This window comes from Zootoca vivipara, chromosome 8 (genome assembly GCF_963506605.1).
Source record: "Zootoca vivipara chromosome 8, rZooViv1.1, whole genome shotgun sequence".
Lineage (NCBI taxonomy): Eukaryota > Metazoa > Chordata > Lepidosauria > Squamata > Lacertidae > Zootoca > Zootoca vivipara.
In genome coordinates this window covers 27,336,498-27,360,143 of record NC_083283.1, presented here as the reverse complement: position 1 = coordinate 27,360,143, position 23,646 = coordinate 27,336,498, and the positions used below count along the sequence as shown (strand labels likewise).

Genomic DNA, 23,646 nt, shown 5'->3' with positions numbered 1-23,646 from the left:
TAACAGATCATTGTGATCCAAAGAAAATATTACTAGCTTATTTAAAGTAATATGTTGAGAAAGATGATTTAGATATACTGCTGAGGAGGGTCCTATTTGGAACTGATCCTCCATCCTGGGATGGAGCTGAGAAAGCTGATGAAAATTTAAGTGGACAAGACATAGCATTAGTGGGACATGGTTATCTCTGGCTGAATATAAACTGTATAAAAGGGACAGGGAATGACATACTGGAGGTGGTGTCACTCTGGACATCAAAGAGGACATTCAGTCCAGCAAGCTAGAAATCCCTGAAGGGGCAGACCCTTCCACAGAACTCTTGTGGTTGGTGATACTGGGCCACTTAGTAATTTAGTACAAAACATACTACTGTATTACTCCCCTGATCAAAATGCTTCAGGATATATTGAGATGAAGAATAAAATCAAGGAAGCATCCTAAGGATTCAGATGTTGTAGTGATGAGTGACATATATTACCCATAGACTGGCTCTGTATGTGTTCCAGTCATGACTAAGAGGTAAAATTTCTATATAGAGGCAGCCCCCTGTTTATGCAAATTCTAAACGTGCATGACTGCATATTGCGCCAAATCCAGAAATACTTTAGTAACTGAAGTATAGGGGAACTGTTGGGCCCTTGGATGAATAGGGAGTCAAAGGTATACTAAAGAAGGATAAGGAGATTCTAGAGAAGCTGAATTACTTCTTTGCATCTGTCAGTGGAAGATAAAGGGTAGATCCTAGTGCAGGGGTCTTCAAACTAAGGCCTGCAGGCCAGATCCTGTCCACCAGCCTCCTAAACTCGGCCCGCCCAAGATGCATGAGTACTGGCAAGGAGAATGTCCAGATATTACTGACGAAAAAAAGAGGAGGCAACACGTCGACCAATTCCACGGGTGAAATATATCTGTTTTTATCTTTGCAAAATATAACAACATGCGAGACAGTGATCCAAGGTAATCATACTGTTTCGGTTTTGGTCTTCTTCAGTTTTTTAACTTAGCGTTTGTATGCAATCTGCGGAACAGCGGTCATACACATATGTAACCCCTGCTCTTCATTAGCACAGATATTACTGACGGCACGGCTGTGCTGATACTAAGCTTTGGCAGCGCTTTAGTGCCCTTGCGCATGCAGAAAGCGAGGAAAAGCCGCGAGACAAAACAAGCACAGTGGGCAAAAGTAGAGCTGAGCCTTTGTGGTGGGAGGAGGATAATATGGTGGCCTGGTTGGTCCTTTCGGCATTTGCGCACTGTAGTGTTTGTGTATTCTGGCTGTGCGGTGGCGTCAGCGGCTCCGGGGGAGGAGGGGAAGATGGTGTCCTCCTCGTTGGAGCAGAAACTGTCCTGCTTGGAGGCCAAGCTGAAGCAGAAGAACAAGGAAGCCTGGATGTGCATCGACCTCAACTTGGAGATCAGTCTGACCCGGGCTTGGCCTAGTAAGGGAGGCTTGAGGGGAGAAACGGTGGGGTAGTGGCAGCGGCGGTGGCAGCAGCAGCACAGGAGGCTCTGTGGAAGGGCGCCCCCTGCTTGGGTGACAGACATGGGCTTGCCTGGCACGAGATGTGCCTGCCAGGTCCCCCTGCCCGGAGGGAGGTGCGCATGTGCTTGGAGAGGTGGAGGCGAAGGCAGGGCTCCAGCTCCACTCTGCCCAGCCGGGCTGCTCCTGCTTTTCCTGGGGACCACCACCACTGCCTGGCCGCCACCGCCGTGTCTTCCCCTCTGAAGCACCTAAAGTTTCTTCTCCCCAGCGGAACCGCCAGGGGACTCGGCCATGGTGGGAAGCCTTGCCACACGTGGCAAGGCACCCTCGCCGTCCTCTGCCGGGCTGTGTGGCCAGCGGTGCCCTCTCCTCTCCAGAGCCCACATGCCTTCATCCAGCATGGTGGCTCATCCATGGCTCCGGACACTGCTGCCTAGGGCTGGCCGTTCCTCTGGCTGCTTCTAGTCACAGCTGCCGCCTTATCGTTGGCCAAGCCCCGCTCGCGAAGTTGCTCTGAAGTCAAGAAGCTCAGTGTGGCCAAATGTTTCAGACAGAGCGAGACTCCCAGTCACGAAATCAACGGTGAGGGGCGGCAGGGAGTTAGGGGGTGGAGTAGCTATGGGGTACCACCTTTGGGTCACTTTCTGCGGGGTGGGGGGGAAGTAGAAGCCTTCTTTGTCGTCAGTTCTGGAGAGCTCAGGGTTTAATTTTATTATATTTCACGACTCTCACTCTACCAAGACTTTTTCGGGGGGGGGGGGAAGCTGTTGCTTTTCTCTCTCTTCTCTCTGAGGTTTTGCTAAGAGCTTTTAGCTGGCAACTGGTGTCCTTGGACACCCCAGGGGCTTTACTTGCCTCCTTCTCTCTCTCGGACCTCAAACTCGCATGGCAGCCTCCTGGAGCTCAGGAGGTGCTTGTATCACCAACGATAGAATTGGGGAATGGTGATTTGTGTACAGGAGAAAGATTTGTCCCCAGTTCTCTCTCATTCTTTCTCAAGTTGTTGCTTGTGTGAGGCGGGTGGTGTGTGGCAATGGCCATGGGGGGAGAGCTGGGGGGAAATCTCCTGTGAACAAATTGGCAAAAAGCTGTAGCCTTTTATTGCAACCCCCAACACACACACACACACACACACACACACACACACACACACACACACACACTTTAATTGTAGTTGATTTGCAGGGAACCTGGGTTCCTGAGTTTTCCAAACACACTTTTCAAAAGAGTCCTGGATTCCAGACATCTCATTCTTTCTTTAAACAACTTTAGTTTCGGCACAGTTGAAAAGTTTATGTTGATTAAAATCGTTCTTCATTTTTAACATTGTATTGTTTTTCCTGTTTTTTGTGCACTACAAATAAAATCTATGCAGTGTGCATAGGAATTTGTTCATATTTTTTTCAAACTATAGTCCGGCCCCCCAACAGTGTCTGAGGGACAGTGAACTGGCCCCCTGTTTTAAAAGTTTGAGGACCTCTGTCCTAGTGCCTGAACTAACACTTACAGGAAGGGAGTATGAGGAACTGAGGCTGATAGTGGTGATGAGAGATGACGTTCTGCACAAAATAAAAAGTCGTGTAAATCATTTAAAGATGCATTTAAATGCATTTAAATGTAAATCATGCAATGCAGGAATCTTTCACCCAACATGGAGCTCGAGCCCACAACCCAGAGATTAAGAGGCTTATGCTCTACTGACTGAGCTATCCCAGGGTTTCATCTGACAACCAAGAATATAAGAGCTTGCTGGTCCATCTATTACAGCATCCTGTTCTCTTTCAGAAACATTACTACTTCCAACTGTGGAGTCATAGTATCGCCATCATGGCTAGTAACCATTGATAGTCCTTTCCTCCATGAACTTGTCTTTTAAAACCATCACTGCCTCCTGTGGGAGTGAGTTCCATAGTTTAACTGTGCTCTACATTAATAAGTAATTCCCTTTATCTGTTCTGTATCTTCCAACAGTGAGCTTCATTGGATGTTCACAAATTCTAGTGAGAATTCACAAATTATGAGAGAGGGAGAAAAAACTAATTTATTTTCAATTTCTCCATGCCATGCATAACTTAATGAACTTCTATCACCCCAAAAATAAAATGTCCCAAATGCTGCAACCTTTCTTCATAGGGGAGTTGTTCCACTCTCTTGATCATTTTGGTTGGTACTTTTCTTAACTTTCCCCATATCTATAATATTCTTTTTAGGTGTGGAAACCAAAACTGTATACACTATTACAGATGCAGTTGCACCATAGATTTGTATAACTGCATTATGATATCATCAGTTTTATTTTCCTAATGAATCCCTAGCATGGAATTTGACCTTTTCACTGCTTCTGCACACTGGGTCTACCTCTTCATCAAACTGTCTACTGGGACCATAAGGTCTTGTTTCTGGTCCGTCATGACCTGTCACAGACCCCATGAGTATGTATGTGAAATTAAGATTTTTTGCTCCAACATGCATGTGTTACATAAAGCATTAAACTTGCAATTCAGTCAGTTTGGAGAGGTATTTTTGGAGCTCTTTGCAATCTCTTCTTTGCTTTAATAACCCTGAACAATTTAGTTCATTAGAAAACTTGTCCACCTTCCCACTCAGTCCTAACTCTACATCATCATCACCATCACCATCACCATCACCATCACCACTTTTGATACCTTTTTCATGATCAAACTGAACATCTTCCCCTTTTGCATTTATGAGTGCCAACTGTTTATCTTTCCTTGATTCACTGTTGCTCTATTATTTAGGTACCCATACATTTTAGGCAATCTTTAAATCATTAACTTACCATACCATTTACCTTAGTTTCTGTGTTTTGTAATTACATTTAGTTTTGTATTTATTTAAAACATTCCTTGCCCACTCTTCATTGCCAAAGCCTTTCTGTATAATTCTAGTAACTAGACATAAGTGCCCAAAACATTGCTATTTGTCTGCTTTTAATTTTATTTAGATGCATGTGGTTATAGAAAGATGGTAAATTCTCACTGTTTTTAATTGGGATAGATTGTCAAGCATAGATTTAGCATAGTCTTTTTTTAGAATATGGCCCAGCAACTGGAGAAGGTCAAGGGCAGAGAGCAGGGTAGTGAACAGTCTTGGGAAGCCACCAGGTGAATTTTGGAAAATATTGGGAGGGTGAAGTTGAAATAGGTCTGTTAAGCAACTGTGGTTAATTGCTCAGATATTGTAGTAAAAAAAACAACCCTAAGGCTTATATAGATGGAGGGGTGGGGTGATTTCTGAAGTGGTTGGTTATAATTAGATAAACCAACTGCAATTGCAAATGGTTGGGATGGGGTAACTGCAGTTTCTTGTCTGGCCTGGCTCCACAGGTTTTGTTTTGTTTTAAAATTTCTTTGGTGGTAGACAGTGTAGAACTTTAAAGGGCTCTCTAAAACCCATCATTCTTGATACTCAGTTATTAGAAAGACTTGCTCTCATGGTTATCACCAAAAATTAGATGTCTGGGAAAGCTAGTTTCACAAAATCCTGTTTGTGTCTGTGGTGATATATTTATAAATGATCTGCACCAAATTTTCTTTCAGAAATGGGGAAGACTTTGTGCAGAATGTATACATGTTACAATGTAGATGTATATATTTATACTTGGCCATATTTTGAGGATCTCTTCTGATAAGCATGTGTACTGGCCATTTGTTTAATCCTATCAGTTACTGTATATCACTGCTGTGTTTATACAGCATTGTGCTGCTTAGCACATTCTTTTACTTTTTTTGGGGGGGGGTGTACAGTTGTCCCTTATTCTTCTCATATCCTGTTATGTGTGTTTTCTGCAGTCCTCAACCTACCAAAATTACCTGAATTGAACATAGTATCTGGAATCAAAAGTACTGTATGTGTAGAACCTAAGGGGCACTACAGGCCTCAGTACTGCTTCTACCTGCTGAAAATCTGTTCCTGAAAGTTTTATGTAGTGTGGGGTTGTGCAAGTGTTTGGCTCTTGTGTTTGTTTTTAATATTAGACTGTCAGATGCTCCTGGAAAGTTCAGAAGCAGGGCATGGGGGATATAGGAGGAACTCTTGAAAATGTGGTAAGATTTACTGTAAAACAAGGGTATATATTTGTATTAATAATTTGTGACATGGATATATGTGGGCAGGTGAGTTGATACACTTTTTGACAATTTGCAATTTTTTGGACAGATTTGAAAGACTGACTAAATTTAAAGTAAAATTTTGCCTTTTTATTTTAAAAGAGTTTAGTATATATTAAAGTGGCCAATGCCATTGAAACTGGTGGCTGGTGCATGTAGTCAAGATTTCTTTCTTACTTTTTTAATAGGCTGAAGTTGTACCCTCTGACATGGCAGCAGCCTCTCCAAGATCTGGAAGCAGTAATAACTATCATGGAAGACTACAAATGCAAGTAACTAGTAAGTAAAAAAATTGCAAATCATAAACCTGATCCTTTAAATGCCCTCTTGTTAGCATAGACGTGTAATTTGCCATTATTCACCTTAGGTGAGCAGAAATTGCTTCAAGGTGACCAGTCAGTGCTGATCCAGTCCTTCTAGTTTTCTCTGTCTCTTTAAATGGAAGGTATAATTTGCACAGTGAAGTGTATTGCCATAGTTTTTCTTTGTGTCTCTGTTCCTCTCCCACTGGGAAGGGTGGGTCAAAAAATTGTATAGCTTCCCATAGTTGTTCTGTTGTGTACATACAGATTTTCAGTCTTGTACCCTGTTTCTCATATTTTAAGACATACCCATAAAATAAGCCATAGCAGGATTTTTAAGCATTCAAGGAATATAAGCCATACCCCTTGAAAATAAGCCATAGTGTGTTTTTTTTTTTTTGAGGAAAAAATAAATATAAGAGAAACACGGTAATACTAAACAAGGATGTTGGTATTTTCCATTAATGGTCTTCTGGGTTCTAAGAACAGACTTCCTTGTTACACTTATGGATATTAGTAGTAACTAACAGTACAGTGGAGTGCTCCCGTTCAGATTTCTTGCCATTCCATTTCTCTATCCTTTCTGGTTTTCTGTCTCATCCCAAGCCCCAAACGATTACATGTTCACTGAGCTTGCTCAGTCCTGTGTTTGTGGGCCACTCCCTTTATTTTTTGCACTTCTGCAAGGCTTCAGGTTCTTCCAAGTCTGCTGATGCCTCCCTCTTGTTTGTGGATGGTGTCATTTTGACTACGTAAGAAGTGGCAAACATAGAATAGGGTTACCCATTAGTATACATTTGATTGTTTAGCCACTGATTACAACAAACATATAGAACTATAAATCACAAATTTATTATACATTTGGAAAACCTAACAGAAGCATGCAAAGTCATTTTATATTAATTACCTGTGTGGTCTAAAATAATTTAAAATTATCTTCCTTAGAAAGGACAGACTTGATTCCGTAAAAAGCTTGATGAGTGTGCATTGCAGAAATGGCAGATGGAGCAATCTTTGTTTTTTCCCAGTCCATTTATGTTGTGGCTTACGTACAATGCAATTTTTCACTGAGTACGCTAGTTTTGAATTTTCAGTAAAATGGATCCCAACTGTTTCCCTCTTGCAGTACTATATAGAGAGCTTGTCTGTAAATTGTGGGGTGGATTGCCACTGTCATAAACACAAACATCTTGTGTATAGGAGTGAAGCAATTTTTCATCCAGCACTGTTGTCTGTTTATATTGAAATAATAAAATTACAGCAATAATACAATGTTTTGGTTACAGGTAGGTAGCCGTGTTGGTCTGGATCGAAGTAAAATAAAAAAATTCCTTCAGTAGCACCTTAAAGACCAACTAAGTTTTTATTTTGGTATGAGCTTTCGTGTGCATGCACACTTCTTCAGATACAGTGAAATGGAAGTTTCCAGGCACTTATGTAGAGAAGGGGTGGGGAGGGGTGGGGATGGGGAGGGGGGATCACTCAGAAGGGTGGTGGAAATGGGTGATAGCTGTCTATGTTTAATAGCTGTCTATTGGCTATACCTGTTACTGCTGAAGAAACTGCAGATCTCTCATGAGTCTTACAATTTTCATGAGAAACCAGGAAAGTATAGCTTATTTAGATGGTTCAGTGGTCAGCCTTTAAACCTGAGGTTACTGGAAGATAGATCTCTTAATTAATGTAAGTGTAATAAGTGAACTTGGTATTACTTTTGTATATTTCTTTGAGAGCTTATTTAGCTGAAAAATGGCAAATATTTGTATAGCATTTTAGAATCATCCGAGAACTTCATATATATTATCTCAATAGACGCAAATGCTTTAAGTTATATTTCTGAGCTTCAAATCCAATAAGTAATTCTGCAAAGCCTCAATAGTTATTTAAAACTCTGAAACAGTAACAGTCTGAGGTGTCATTTTACCTGGCAGTGTCAGCCTACATTTATTTAGCTCTTTGGTCTCCTGAGAAGCCAAGAACAAAGCAACTTCTGAAAGGCCCAATTGGCTTGGGGCCAAATACCTTTAACTCCTTTGAGCCTTTGACTGGTAACTAACTCGATGTCATTGAAGTTCACAAATGATGTAACAAGGTATGCATGGATGGGCAGAAAATCTGGTTACATTTCCCCCCTAGTTTTAGAGATGTCCAATAATCCTTCTGCCTTCTTCCTCCCTGCCAATTTCTGCTGAATGACCCTGCATTTGAAATTTTCCATTTAAAAAAAAGCAATCTAAATTGATACAGAACAGTGGCTGAGATTATAGTTGCTTTCAGGGTTCACCAGTAGTGTAATCCTGCTGTATTTAACTCCAGCGCTGTGGGTTAAACCACAGAGTCTTGGGCTTGCCGATCAGAAGGTCGGCGGTTCGAATCCCTGCAATGGGGTGAACTCTCGTTGCTCGGTCCCAGCTCTTGCATGTTATTGGTTGCTGCGTCAATGGCTGGTGTTGATTGGCTGACGCTGTGGCAATTGGGCGGGTGATTGGCAGTTTGTTCTGGTGATGGGACAGACGAGAGGCGGATTTTTGGACGTGTGTGGATTTTCGGCAATCCCCCCTAAACAAAGCTCAACAACTCTGGGCAATCCTCCGCAAAAAACCTCAACAACTCTGTGCCATCTCCCACATTTTCTTAAATTTGAGTCCCCCCAAATAGGGGGCATTTTACACATGAGGGTGGTACGTTACTGAAGTACCGGGGTGAACATAAATACACTGTAGATACAGCATGCACATGCCCCTTAATCTATGCTAAATCAATACAGTACTAATGTTATGAATGCAGCCTTTTTTTTTTAAAAAAAAAAGGAGCCTGCAACACCTATTAGCTTGCTTCTCTAGATAGCATCCATGGTATATTTTATTATTGTATGTAGATTGGTTCTTCACAAACAGTGCTGTTATGTTTCTGTACTGCACTTAACTGTTTCAGTCAAGACTGAAGAAGGCAAAGCAATTTAAGCACACTTTAGAGGGAATATTGTTTGCTTAAGGCTTTATGTGAATAACAATGGTCTTCACATTTTCTGGTGTGGAAGACTGCCAAACTCTGTTGCCAATTCATTGCCATTTCTTCCGTTTATCTTTTCCGTCACCTGAATAATAAATTATGTGAAATATAGGGTAGTTTGTGTTTCTTTTTTCATCTGTACTTTCACTTATTCCATATTCTGCTCACCTTGGGCAAAGGATGAAGTACAGTATTGAGTGGATAGGAGATAGTGAATTAGATCACAGAAATTCATCTAGGAAAAGAATAAAAAGAAACTTTTCAAAAAAGAATTTTTAAATGGCATATATGATTTCAAAACTCAGGTTTTTATTCAGTTTTCTTATTTTCCTAATATAACAAAAATAGCTCAGTACGTAGTGTACAATTCAACATGATTTGGCACTATGAGAACAAGCCTAGAAGGAGCCTTGGATGTGTATATTCCTTCCTTCCCTTATGTGCTCAAAATACTTAGTCACTTCCTGATTTTTGGCAAACCAAAGTTTGTTTATATCAAAACTGGCAAACTGTAATTTGTGCTTGCTCTGCAAACCAGGATCACAGTCTGTGTTTTAATCCTGGTTTGCATGGCAAGTACAAATAATAGTTTGTCAGTCACTCCCTAGTAACAAACTTCAGATAAAGAGTGGTGACAGAAAAGAAGCAATACAAGGCCACTGAGAAACAAGAGGGAGATGAACTTTATTTCCTTAAGAACATGAGCAACTCATGTATAACTTAATTAGATCTTAGCTGGAGTTTACTTTGAAACTGAACAGCTATTGTTTAGACTAGAAGTGTATTTAAGTTTATTATCAGTTTTGACACAGTGATGCCCAGTTGATGGTGTCATGCTCAAAAATAGGTCTGGGGGAATCAAATACTACATGTTAATCCCTGTTATGTTAGTACTGAAATGGTCCATATGGGTATTGGATTCATAATAGTTTACTGAATCATTATTTTTAAAATGTCGAGTTATATAGTGCCTCTGAAGGATACAGTGGCCCTTTCCTGTTGGTTTGTTTGTATACATATCATCAGTGCTCCCCCCCCTGGGGGCACACAGGGGTACGCATCCCTAAACATTTTGTGAATCTTTGTACTTTTGTCCATTTACTGTATTTATTTCCCCCAATTTAACTATAAAATGGTGATTTTCTTGAGTCAAAATGAGAGTACTCCTAAGCATTTTTTAAAGAAAAACACACTGCATATCATAGGTATATATACCGACATTTTAAATGGGTTATGCTGAATATTAAGCCAAAGCTCTTGAGGGCCAGAAGTAGTATTCCCTGGCCTATAGCCATAAGCTAACACTTAAAATATATGCACTTTTTGCTATTCCACACCATCCCCTCTTGCCCCTGGCAGTGTTTTTGCCCTAAGATGAAAGATGAAATGTGTTCTGCTTGATTTTTTTTAACTGCCAGAAATAGGGTACTTTAACATTAGATACTTCATCTGAGGCCCTTCTCTCTATGTGTCCCCTCCAAGGAGCGGTGTGGGGGCGCCGGAGCGATCTCCGCACCACGGCGCCCGACGTGCTTGAGATGGCCCTGATTGGGGGTTGAGCTGTATGGCTATGACTCTTCACTTGTCATTGAGTACAGATTGAGTTGAACTGCTACATTTTTCAGCAGAAGCTGAGAAAGCAAACATTGTTTTTTCAATTTATTATTGAATAGATATGTTTGTCATTTTACAATATGGAATGTTTTCCAGTGGTTATAAGCAATGTTTTTGTTAGTTTCTAGTGCCAAACTGAAAAGAAAAAAGAACTGGTTTGGTGGAACTGCCATCTATACAGAACTAGTAGCGGATAGTGAAGTTAAGAAAACGTCTAAATCTAACAGTTCCTCAAATCCAAAATGGGATGAACAGTTGACTGTGTAAGTAGATCTTTTTTTCTAACTTTTATTGTGAACAACTTCCTTGCTGTGGAATAATGATTCGCTGAGATGCATTTATTATTTTACAAGATGTATATGGAGGTAACTTGCATCTTACACTTATTTCGCTTGGCACACTTGGCGAGGAAATAATTAATTAAATAGAAAGTGGGTGGGACAGGCCAAAAGAACTCCTCTGTTGTGGGCAGCAACAACTCCTCTTTGCCCCCATTCTCTTCCTTTCCATGGAGCAGCTAGAAAAAGATTGAGGAAGGTCGAAGTGAGGATGGGATGTGAAGCTGCAGGGGGAGTGCATGAGTACAAGCTGCCATATCATAGCTTTTCCTTGATTTTGCTTTTGTACATGATGGCCAGAAATGTAATCTCCATGTAAGATGTAAGTTACCTGTACCTCTTTTTAAAAACATATATTAAGTGCTTTACTTTAAGTGCTATAATATGAAATACTGTTAAATAATATAAAATACTACGGTATATTATTCAGCACCAGCAGGTGTAGTGTTTAGGACTGCTCCAAGTCTCTTGCTCTTCTTGAAAGATCTGTTTACACACAAAAATATGAGAGCCTTCACTCTGGTAAGTATTTTAGATGTTCGTATCAGAAATGAAACATTAACAGGGGAAAGAACTTACGGATAAGCAGGGCTTCCATTTTTTGACACCCCTGCCTACCCAGTATGGAATAACTAGTTATGCAAGGAATGATGTGGTCAGAGAACATTGGGTATATTCCTCCAGTTCACAGTGGCTACATAGAGATCCAAGAATAATCTATAGGTAACAAAATGTGTGGTTCCAAGAAAGATTAGGTGAGGCTATGTAGCCCAAATCAGTATGAAATTGATGATTTATGACATCAATGCCTAAGTATAAAAATCTACAGCTTGTTAAAGAACAACTTTATCTTCCTTCCCATTATGTTTCTTATTTCTTTTCTGTTTGTTTTATTATTTTTATTTGAGTTTCAAATGTTTTTGTAATTACTTTTATGTACTGTAAATGTATTTTAACACACTTAACAACAACAACAACAACAACAACTATATATAAATAACAACAACAAATTTATTATTTATACTACTACAGTGTTACTATGTATACCCTGCCTATCTGGCTGGGTTACCCAGGCACAATAAATGTAGGCTCATTCAGGTTTTTTTCTGTCCTTTCCTTTCCATAAATACAGGACTCAGTAGGCTTCTATCCATTTGCTTGTAAAAAAGTAGGCTTGCTTTCAGGATTCTGGTCTGGGAAATAAGTAGTTTGACTGTTTCACAAGCACTTGGCCCTTCTAAATATTCTTTTCACAGTGGCAATTTTCTTCACATGAATCGCTCTAGGTGCAAACTAAGCATAACTTGAAGCTGGGATATTGCATGTCTCTTCCACCTGTGTTTTCTACTATGGGATTCCAACCTGATGCAAACTGTGCCAAAACAAAATTTGTAGCTGCTGTACTGTGTAATATCCTGACTCTTGCATTTATCTGGAACTTAATTAGACTTGGGTGCCTAGGCTGGTGAGAGGTCTTCAGAGCAGTGTACAGTACTTGAATTTTTCAGTGGACGACAGTGGGGGATGGGGGGAAGAGATTCAACATTGACAAATTTGACTGTTATTAAACACAGCTGTTTAACTTCATAATGCAGATTTATGTCAAAACTCTATTTAGGCCTAGCTGTTGTTTCTATGTTGAATATGATGAAACTGATAGACTGCAATGTGCCATGATGAAAAAGGAAATGAAACTTGTTTGTTGTTTATAGGAATGTGACTCCGCAGACCACTTTGGAATTTAAAGTTTGGAGCCATCATACTTTAAAAGCTGATGCTTTGTTAGGAAAAGCCACTGTAGATCTTAGACAAGCTTTGGAAATGCATGATAGAAGATGTAAGTTTCCAATTTATTTAAATTTCATTAGTTACCCAAATCTTTATACGAAAATGTGTCTTGGTTTTTGTAATATATATGTTTAACTGCAGATGATGTTCCAATTGTTACATATATTGTAGCTATATATAAAGGCTTAAGGTTTACTTGATCTTGCATAATTTCTCCCACCCCACATAAACTGACCTTGCTGGTGACTATAGGAATGTTATGATTGATAAAACATAACCCACAAAGCAAATAGGAATGTGTATGAGCAAATCTGTGAAGGTTCATTTTAGTAGGCTGATGCGTCTTGCATGAGCAGGAACCCCATGCTAACAAGCTGTCCCCAACCACATTTTCAGAGATTTCCCATTTATAGTACAACCAGTGCTTTTTCTGGGGGGATGCAGGGGGACCCATACCCATAAACACTTTGTAAATGTTTGGCCTCATTAAGGGGCAGTATTTCAATATGAGTAGGAAAATGAGAGTGGCCCAAAATATTTTTTAAGGAAAAAAAGCACTGAGTACAACCCCACATGAAGCATCCAATATTTTACAAAAAGGTTCTGCAACTCCAAGGAGAGACTTTGCCTTCTGTTTGTAGAACTTTTGAATCCAGCCTATAACTGATTAGGCAGGTGTATATGTTTGTTTGTTGTAAGTGTACACACACACACACACACACACACACACACACCCCTTTCGGTGGGTGGGTGCTTATATCTACATATTGATGATGTGTAGGCACAAATAGATCCACAACTGTTAAGGAATCTGTGTGGCATAGTTTAGGATGAACTGTTCAAGGCACAGTTGTATAGTCCCTGGAAATACGTCCCAGGTGATGTAGAATGGAAAGTCTGACTTTGTGCGCTCTTCATGCCTATGGAAACCTCAGGAGTGACTCCTGCCATTTCTCCTTGGCTGGCGCACCATGAGCAAGGGAGAAATAAGGGCATGCTGGGCTGGATTGAGGGGGGTATTTGATCTATAGGGTCCAAGGATGCCCCCTATAGCTCTAGCACACCCCTACAACAGGAAGAAAACTATGTTAGCCTTGGAGTTGATGAAATGAGTTTATCTCCTATAGCAACTAATGAGAGAGAAATTGAAAAAGGTAACCCCCCCACCACCCCAAATAACTTTAGAATTATTTAGATAAATTGCTCCTGCCACTGTCCAACTCCTGCTGTGGCTGGCAAGGCTTAGATATGACAGTACCCTGCCATAGATTCTTCCTTATGCTCTACAGTAGCATTCTTTGTTAAGCATTTATATAATGTGGAAAACCATGCTGTAGCAGTGTAATCTTAATATTTGAATCAATCATTCCAAAGAATTAAAATGAAAAGTTAAGTATTAATGCAAGCCTACTTAAAATATATATATATAGCAATTATTTTTCTATTGACTGGTTCATTGAAATATATTTTTTTTCTTATAGTAGAAAGAGTCAAAGAACAGTTGAAACTCTCACTGGAGAACAAGAGTGGCTTGGTGCAAACAGGAGAACTAATAATTGTGCTTGATGGTTTGGTGCTTGAACCAGAATCTCTCACAAACCACAGTTCACTAGTAACCAGTAAGTTAAACTGGGGAAAAGAAGATTAACCTTAATATCCCATGGTATAAGAAAGAAAATATCTAATTTTGTTTCTTATTGTTTAGTAGAAGTCCAGCAAAATGGTGATGCTTTACATGAAAACAGAGAAACATCCGCAAGAACCACTTCCAGGTCAGAGTTTTCTTTAAAGAAAACTATTTATGGTAACAGTATAATCACCTTACTAAAATGTCATAAAACTGAATTTGTATTGCAGAATATCAGGTTGCATTTCAGAGTTCAGCTGGGATGTTTTGCAGTAAGTGTAAGAGAGGAAGTGCATTATTGAGAAATAAATCTGCTTTAGAATATGCATTTTCTTTGGGGATGGGCATTTACTTTGACTCATTCTACTACGAGAAAGAGATTTTATTTATTCATTCATTTGCTTATTTTGAATGCATCCGATAATATGCTCTGTAGAGAAGGGATCTCCAACCTTTTTGGACCCATGGGCACATTTGGAGTTGGTTCGTTGTTGAACAGCTCTTACTGTCAGAAGGTTTTTCCTGATGTCGGAATCTCTTTTCTTGTAACTTGAATCCATTGGTTTGGGTTTTAGCCTCAGGAGCAAGAGAAAACAAGCTTGTTTCATCCTCCACGTGACAGCCCTTTAGATATTTAAAGATGGCTATCACATCTTCTTTCAGTCTCCTCTTATCTAGGCTAAACATACCCAACTTGCTCAACTATTTCCTACAAGGCTTGGTTTCTGACCCCTGATCATTGCCCTCCTTTGCACACTTTCCAGCTTGTCAATATCCTTCTTAAATTGTGGTGCCCAGAGATGAACACAGTATTTCAGGTGTGGTCTAACCATGGTAGAATAGAGTGGTACTATTACTTCCCTTGATCAGGACACTAGACTTCTGTTGATGCAGCCTAGAATAGCATAAACTTTTTTTGCTGCAGCATCACACTGTTGACTCTACTAAGATCCCTAGATCCTTTTCACATGTACTGCTAGTAAGCCAGATGTCCCCTATCATATATTTGTGCACCTGTGTCTTCCTATAAAGTGTATTTGCCCTTGGCTAGTATTAAATCAGAACACAATGATTAAAGTGTCCATCTGTAACGCATATCTCATTATTATTTCAACTTCCCTTATTTCTGTCCATAATTTTTTAATTTGGGGCATGCCCAAAAGGTATGCTGCATCCCAGCACTGGTTGCCTTGCATCTCCAACATGAATTAATTCATTGTGCTATAAATACATTTAGACAAAGTGGCCTCAGGTACCATAGAAAGATAAACTTATAAAAGTTTTTATTAAGATTCTTGCTAATTGCCTGGGGAACATTTGCCATATCCCTTTTCACCAATTTAAGAGGATTTCTTATCCCAATCTTTCTGTCAATTACTTTGATAAGAATAGGTTGTGAAATCCATATTTCAGGATTCATATAACTAACTTAGTTTTGTGGAGTTCCATCTTAGCCATAATATCTCAACTTCCATCAGCTCCGAGATGTCCACATCCGCTCCGAGATGTCCAAGTTTTGTAACTAAAGTCTAAGCAGTGTTTCTAAACTGTAAATATTGAAAAAAAACTACAGTCAGTTTTGTTACATTTCATTAATTGTCTCAAACCACTCATCTTGGCATTGTGGTGTGTATATATGAAAAATAAAAAGTAATATCACAGAAGGCAAACATTTCTTTCTCTGCTAGCCAACCCACTCCTGCTTTCTCTGCATGATTTACTGTGGGATGTATGTTTATGCACACCCAGCAGGAAAGTAATCAAGTATCAGATTCTTGCAGCCACCTGTTCTGGCTGCAGATCAGTGATTCTGCTGTGGTGTGAGCTACTTGAACATAAACACTTTTGCTGGCTAGAAATACTATGTTCTTTTTCTGTGCTGGAGCTGTGGGAAGGAACATCACCCCCTGTGCATCCAGCTCAGAAATGCCGTGGGCTGGTAATAGACAGATTGGTTTCTGTGCTGACAAGGAAGTAAGAGGTTTGTCTTTCCTCTGCCAAACTATTCACTCACCAAGATGGAATTCCATGCAATCATTTGTATGGAATCCCCAGTCTCCGATGGCAACCAGGTGAGTAGTTAAATACAAGCCTGAATTTGCCACTAAAATGACAAATATTGGAACTTTCTCAATTCAGTCTAATCAGCTACTATCCAACATTGTTATTGATAATGTTAGCTGTTAAATTGAAGTTAATTACAGACAAAGCCACTTTGAATGCCCAGTTGGTTAGAAACTTTATTTTCAAATAGCATTTGATAGTTTTATCAGTCAGTGATCTACATTAGGAAAACTAAATTATAATGTCACTGTGAGTGGATGAAAAAGAGATGGAATCCATTTAATGACTTTCCAAATATCACTTGCAATCAATGCAACAGAATTGATTGGTATCATATTGCACAATACTTTTATTTATAAAGTGTATCTATGAACATGGTGTTTTGCAAAGAATAGATATGAGAGGCTCTTATGTAAAGAGCTTGCGATCTGAAATAGAGATTGTGAAACAGCCCTTTTAAGGGTTGAAGACAGGGTACTCATGGAATAATATGTGACTATGTCCATTTCTTTTGCTTTGGCTTAATTACAAAAAGAAATTGGGACTGGGATAGTTTTCAAATGCTTCCTGCCTGGAAAAGGTGAGTTTTGTGGGGGAACTTGAAGGGAGGTGGTCAAATGAAGACCACCTGAGAGGCATGTGTGATGTTGTCTAGAATTATAAAATGAATACTGTTCTCATCCTAACTAAATTGATGCAAGTTTTATTCAGGTCCATTAATATTTTTTGTAGGTTTGGAACAAATATGTGTAACAAATATAAAAATACTTATTTTGACAATATTTCTCTGCTGTTTCCAACAGAATAGACAATCAAACACCATCAAGCTCTGTAGTACAGAACTCATTCCCTACCCATGCAGTTAATGGAGACAGTGGAGACAGCACACCATCTTCTCCTCATATTGCAAGCAGACCCAAAAATACACCAGCACCAAAACCACTTACAAGCCAGTCTGATGACGTTGGTAAGAATACAGCCTATTCGACTACTTTATTGTTATCTTTTTTCAGGGAACTCCGTATTAATTATAGGAAGTAGTGTGCTAGCTAGTCTGGACTATGGCAGCGTTGTCATGTATGAAGTCAGATGTAGTGCGGGTAAAAACTTCACTAAAATAATAATTAGTCTTATAGTGTGCTCCCAACTGTTCTTTGGCATGCCAGGACTTGCATTCGGTACCTTTCAAATTCTGCATCAAATGCTTGCACTTGTGATTGGTTCCACTCATGAGCTCCCAGCCAGAGTAAATCTGTGCTGAAAGTGGGGTTTGTACTCTCTGCAGATCAGTGGATTTGCACTGACTACGAGCGTCTTTCAGCAGGGAACTTCATTTTCAGTTTTCAGCAGAAAATAATAATTAAACAATCAGCACACTTTAGAGTGCACTCCTGAGTCTTTCCTTTGAATTTGGGTCACCTAACATCATAACATCAGTGGACTATGGTGGTTAGGGGAGCTAAGGATCTGTACTGCTACCTCTGACTTACATGTATGTGGTGTTCCAGTTCCCCCCTTCGTGCTGCTTCAGATACTGTTCTGAAGAATCTCTTGGCCATTTGAAGCAGCTTTTGGGGAGGAAGAGCTGTTGTGGAATGTGTGCTGAAAGTGAAAGTATGATGTTTGATTTATTTCTTTACCTACTTTAAATTATTAATCATAAGCAATCCGTTTCTAAGAGAGAGTAAATTATAAAACAAGGCTGTGATCTCCAGTGTTGCCTATCAGTTGACAGAGGGAAATTGGTCAGTGGAATGTGCAGGGAGGCAATTTTGACTGCCCCCCTGTATCACCCACCCAAAAAAACCCCTAAACTGCTTTGGAGGGTCCCTCAAGCTTATGAAACAGATGTAGAGGATGCACAGTATGTACAGGGAGGAAAAAGATTTACATTTGAAAGATTCCCTTCTGTCAGTGAACAGACACTCCTGGATACTACCCTGTTTATTTAAATTGTGACTTAACCAAGAAAGGCAAACTTAAACTGCTTGCTTAATACAAACATTCAGATCAAAACAATAATATTTGAAACACCATACATATGTTATCTTTTTTTTAATGAATAGAAAGAAACAGTTTTACCTTTCTAAATTCAGAGAAAGCATTCAACAGTGTAGACTTCATATTGCTTTGAAGTCTTTTGAAGGGTTGAACCCAGAAAAAGCCCACAGAAGGGGGCTGGCCGAAACTGGATTGCCACCCGTCGTTTCCTGGCAGGCCCCTGAGCTGTTGCTTGGGTGGCTAAAGAGAAAGTAGGTTGTTATCTCCAAGAAAACAAGATTCATTATTAGAAATAGTCATCTTTTGCATTGGATAATTAAACAACTTCTTGGCAAACCGATAGCAGTGAAAAGGACATTAATGCCAATGCTAAATTACTTGTTTAAACCTTCACCTAACAAGTGGTTTCTAAAAAAAAAGCTCAACAACGTTGAGGGGGTGGATTTCAGGAATTTTACTTTTTGAAATATGAGAGCCCTAGTACAAGCTGAAAATAAAATAAAAGGTCTTTCCATCTCAATTTTAAAAATGTATGGCCATGATTAATTGTACACTGAGGTCCAGCGCCGAGGGCCTTCTGGCGGTTCCCTCGCTACGAGAAGCCAAGTTACAGGGAACCAGGCAGAGGGCCTTCTCGGTAGTGGCACCCACCCTGTGGAATGCACGCCTACCAGAGGTCAAAGAGAATAACAATTACCAGACCTTTAGAAGCAGCTTTGTCATGCTGGCCACATGACCCGGAAGCTGTCCGCGGACAAACGCCGGCTCCCTCGGCCTATAGAGCGAGATGAGCGCCGCAACCCCAGAGTCGGACACGACTGGACCTGATGGTCAGGGGCCGCGTTACCTTTACCTTTTAGAAGGCATCTTAAGGCAGCCCTGTTTAGGGAAGCTTTTAATGTTTGATGGATTTCTGTATTTTAATATTTTGTTGGAAGCCGCCCAGAGTGGCTGGGGGAACCCGACCAGATGGGCAGGGTATAAATAAATTATTATTATTATTATTATTATTATTATTATTATTATTATTAACTGGATTAAAAATCAGTAATTACCAGTGATTTCATTTAAAGAAGTGCCTATTGGCAATTATTATTATTATTATTATTATTATTATTATTATTATTATTACTTCAGTACTATGGGACACAGGTGGCGCTGTGGTTTAAACCACTGAGCCTCTTGAGCTTGCAGATCATAAGGTCAGCAGTTAAAATCCTCATGATGGGGTGAGCTCCCATTGCTTTGTCCCAGCTCCTGCCAACCTAGCAGTTCAAAAGTGTAGCAGTGTGAGTAGATACCGTGTTTCCCCTTTTTTAATACGTAGTCAGAGAGTAAGCCATGGCAGCATTTTTTAGCATTAGTGAAACATAAGACACCCCCCGAAAATAAGGCATACCTCCATGCCGTGTAGAACGAGACCGTCGAGCGCCCCAGCCAGCCAGCGGGACCCAGCCAGCCAGAGGGGCCTGGAACCGGCTGCTGCTGCAGCAGCGAACACCTGGAGCGCCCGCGCCAGCAGCCTGGCCTCTCTTTTTTTTGCCTGCCCGAGGCAGCCTGCCGCCCCGCCACCGGAACCGGCGGCTGCAGAGCAGAGCGCTCAGCAGCGCCGGGCAGAGCGCAGCGGCCTGGCCTCTTTATTATTATTTATTTGCCGGCCGCCCCGCCACCGGAACCGGCGGCTGCAGAGCGGAGCGCGGCCAGCGGGGAGGGCTGCGCGTTCCCGTGCGGTGATGGCAGTGCGTGGACGCGCGGCGGTGGTAGCAGCAGCAGCAATGGCTGCTGTGGATCGGCGGCTGCCGAATCTCGATGACTTCGCGGGGCAGAGCTGGAGCGCCTGGGTGGAGAGGGCCGGGCCGACCGCAGCCGAGACAGGTGAGCGCGCCCGCCCTGCCCGCGGGCCCGGAGGTGGCGGCAGGCGGCGGCGGGAAGCAGGGGACCCTCCGTCGCCGTTTCTGCTGCCGCCGCCGCCGCCATCGAGCTTCCTCCCTCCCTCCCTCGCCTCCCCTCCTCCTCCCTCGCCCCCTCCCTCACCCCACCCGCCCCAAACAAAGGAGCCGCCGGGTCCTAGCGCCGCCTCACTTCCCGCCCGATGGATCCTGCCTTCCTTTTCCTGCCGCTTCGATCGGGTTCCCTAGGATCTCTCGATCCTCCTGATGGGATCCCCTCTCCCCCAGCCTGATTTCACCGGGGGGATGCTGTGATCAAGTCAGGATCTTTGTCCCACGCGTTTTCCAGCTCCTTATGTGCTTCTCGTTCCTACTTTGATCCCTTATTACAGGAGCATGGGTTTTTTTTTACAGGAGCACAGCGGCCTGGCCTCTTTAATTTTTTTTTTTTGCCGGCCGCCCCGCCACCGGAACCGGCGGCTGCAGAGCGGAGCGCTCCGCAGCGCCGAGCGCTCGAAACGCCCAGCAGCACCAGGCGGAGCACTGAGCCAGCAGCCTGCTGCCTTGGTGCTTGGAACCGGCTGCTGCAGCAGCACCGCACAGAGCGCCCAGCAGCACCCCGAGCCAGCTGCCTGGCCCCTCTGAGGAGGCCTTAAGGTACAAGACACCCCCTGAAAATAAGACACCGTGGGTTTTTTTGAGTAAAAAAAAGAATAAGACGGTGTCTTAAAAAGGGGGAAACACGGTAGATAGGTACCGCTGCTGCGGGAAGGTAAACAGCATTTCCATGCGCCAGAGCGGTTTAGTCATGCTGGCCACATGACCTGGAAAGCTGTCCACAGACAAACACCGGCTCCCTCCGCCTGAAAATGGAGATGAGTGCCACATCCCATAGTTAAATTTGACTGGACTTAACCATCCAGGGGCCCTTTACCTTTACCTACTACTGGTACTGCAATCTTGTGTATGCTAGGTGCAATTCCCTTGCCCCTCCCTTTCTCATAATACTAGAACTTGGAACTATAAATGGAGCAGAATGTTGGAAGAATCAGGACAAAGGAAAGTACTTATTCGCACAGCACATAGTTAAACTGTAGAATTTGCTCTCATGAGAGGTAGTGAAGGTCAGCAGTTTGGATAGCTTTAAAAGAGGATTAAACAAATTCATGGTGGTTATGTTCTGCCTCTACCATTGAAGGCACTATGCCTCTGACTCAGTTGCTGGGAACTGCAGGTGGGAAGCATGTGGTTGTGCTCAGGTTCTGCTTGCACGCTTCCCATGGGTTGGCTATCTGGTTGGCTACTTGAGACCAGGATGCAGCAGACTCTTCTTAAGTTTGTATGTAAAGAATAGCAGTGGCTGCCAATTTGCTCCCACACTAAGTGCATGTTGAAACTGATGCATAAAGCCATATACAGTGGTCGAATACTCCCATCTCATCCCTTATACCACACTAACCACTATGCTTTGCAGGAGAAGGCATCCTGCAGATACTATCTTGTCAGGAAGTCCATTTGGAACTTCCCATTGTATATCAGACAAGTGCTGTCTATAGTGGGTTTTTTGTCCCCTGTTAAAGTCTTTTCTCTTTTAACAAGCCATTTAAGTAGAAACGTTTATCCCAGTTGGGGGTCTGTATTGGATGGGAAATAGTTTTAGCATATGTAATTATTTTATATATGTTTTTATTGTATTGTGGAAATGCTTTGAGATACAGTTGTACCTTGGTTCTCAAACAGAATCCATTTGGAAGTCCGTTCGACTTTCGAAAACCAAGGCGTGGCTTCTGATTGGCTGCAGAAGCTTCTTCCACTCAATTGGAAGCTGCAGAAATCACGTCACATGTTCGGCTTCCCAATTTTTTTTTTTGCAAATCAGAACACTCACTTCTGGGGTTGCGGTGTTCAGGAGCCAAAATGTTCAAGGCATTAGAAAACCAAGGTACAACTGTAGTTAATAGGAAGCAATTCATAAATGAATGAACTAAATAATAAACTTCTACTACTTGGTTTTGAGTGAAGTAAAAACACTGTTTGTGGAGCCTGAGGAGGAAAGAAGAATCTGACTAATACATTTATGGGTCTCATCTTTTTTGCACCGGGCATCTAAATGTTGCCTTTTTATTTTTTAAATATTTTTATTGTTTTATTATGACATCAATTTTCCTTTAATTATCTTTTAAAATTCAGGATATAACTTTATGTACAATATGTTCTCTTTTTCTGCATCCCAGTTATTTGTGAGTCAACTATGATGGAGACTGATAATCATTCTGCCTCTGAAACTCTTATGGATTCTGGCGAGGCCTCTTCTACATCTGTAGACTGTACTCCAGCTACTGTAGAACCTTCTTTAGCAACAGAAGTTACTAGCAACTCTGAAAGCAACACATCTACAACTGCTCCCAGTGTATCTGTTGGGCTTGATGCTGTTGCTCCCACAGATATTGTATCTTCTAGTACAAGAAGTAATGTAACTACAGAAGCAGCAAAACCAAGAGACTCTTCAACTGTGTCTGGGGAACCTGTAAGGCAACAGCCTGGTAGCAACAGCATAGAACCTTTGCCCCCAGGGTATGTGGGTTTTGATTTCATTAATAATATAATAATGCTTAGAGCAGAAAAGTTATGCTTAGATATAGAAATGTTACTAATTTCCTTAGTAGTCTATTGGACAGGTTCAGGTAACTAAAGAGTCTGGTGAACCATTAAAGACTAACCAATTTATTATGGCATAAACCTTAATGGATTGCTGTCCGTTTCATCATATAGATCATGAACACTGAAGTCAGAGGAAAATGAAATTTAGAAAGTACAGATAGTGTATTAGTTATGTAACCAAGAGCAGTAATTCACAAAACAATTGTTGATAATACAGACATCCTGGTATTCATAAGCCACTTGAAACATATAGTGTTATTAAAATCCATCATCCAAGTTCAATCCACAAATGACTGCATTGATCCTCTTGATGTATTGTAAGTCAGTGGTTTTATGTTTAAGTTCCTTTGTTCAAATATTGCCACTTTAAGGTTAATTACCAGGATGGTTAAAGAGTTGTCTCACTAGTTTTAACTAGTTTTTAAGATTCATGCCCATTTATTGTTTTGCATAGGGTCTAGCATGCTTTTCCTTTGTAGAATGCAGAAGAGCATTGCTGACAAATGATGACACATATCAGGTTGCAATGAATGTTCTAGATAACATTATTCAGTCTTGAAGTAATGTTGCAGAGCAGACATATGGACAGAGTTGGCATCTGAGTCTGATACATAGTGGTCCTTATTTTCCTGTTTCTTATTGAATTAGATTTAGTTAGTTTAATTCCCATTAAAATCAATGTGATTTAAGTCATGTCTAACGTGACCTAAGTTCAGCCAATTTTGTCTGGATCTAAC

The 23,646-nt window shown here is 41.1% G+C and overlaps 1 protein-coding gene across 2 annotated transcripts in view; it reads left to right on the top strand.

The window, feature by feature from the left end:
* Nucleotides 1-23,646, top strand: part of WWP1 (WW domain containing E3 ubiquitin protein ligase 1) — a 61,115-nt gene that overhangs the window by 6,219 nt on the left and 31,250 nt on the right. Inside the window, exons 2-8 of one of the 2 annotated variants that reach the window (XM_035124822.2) lie at nt 5,802-5,892; nt 10,663-10,804; nt 12,592-12,716; nt 14,149-14,286; nt 14,376-14,439; nt 17,162-17,325; nt 22,483-22,822. In XM_035124822.2, coding sequence (XP_034980713.1) covers nt 5,823-5,892; nt 10,663-10,804; nt 12,592-12,716; nt 14,149-14,286; nt 14,376-14,439; nt 17,162-17,325; nt 22,483-22,822 — 1,043 coding nt within the window. In that variant the 5' untranslated portion in view covers nt 5,802-5,822. Of the gene's footprint in view, nt 1-5,801; nt 5,893-10,662; nt 10,805-12,591; nt 12,717-14,148; nt 14,287-14,372; nt 14,440-17,161; nt 17,326-22,482; nt 22,823-23,646 lie in introns of both variants that reach the window. The other variant, XM_035124821.2, reaches the window with a different exon arrangement.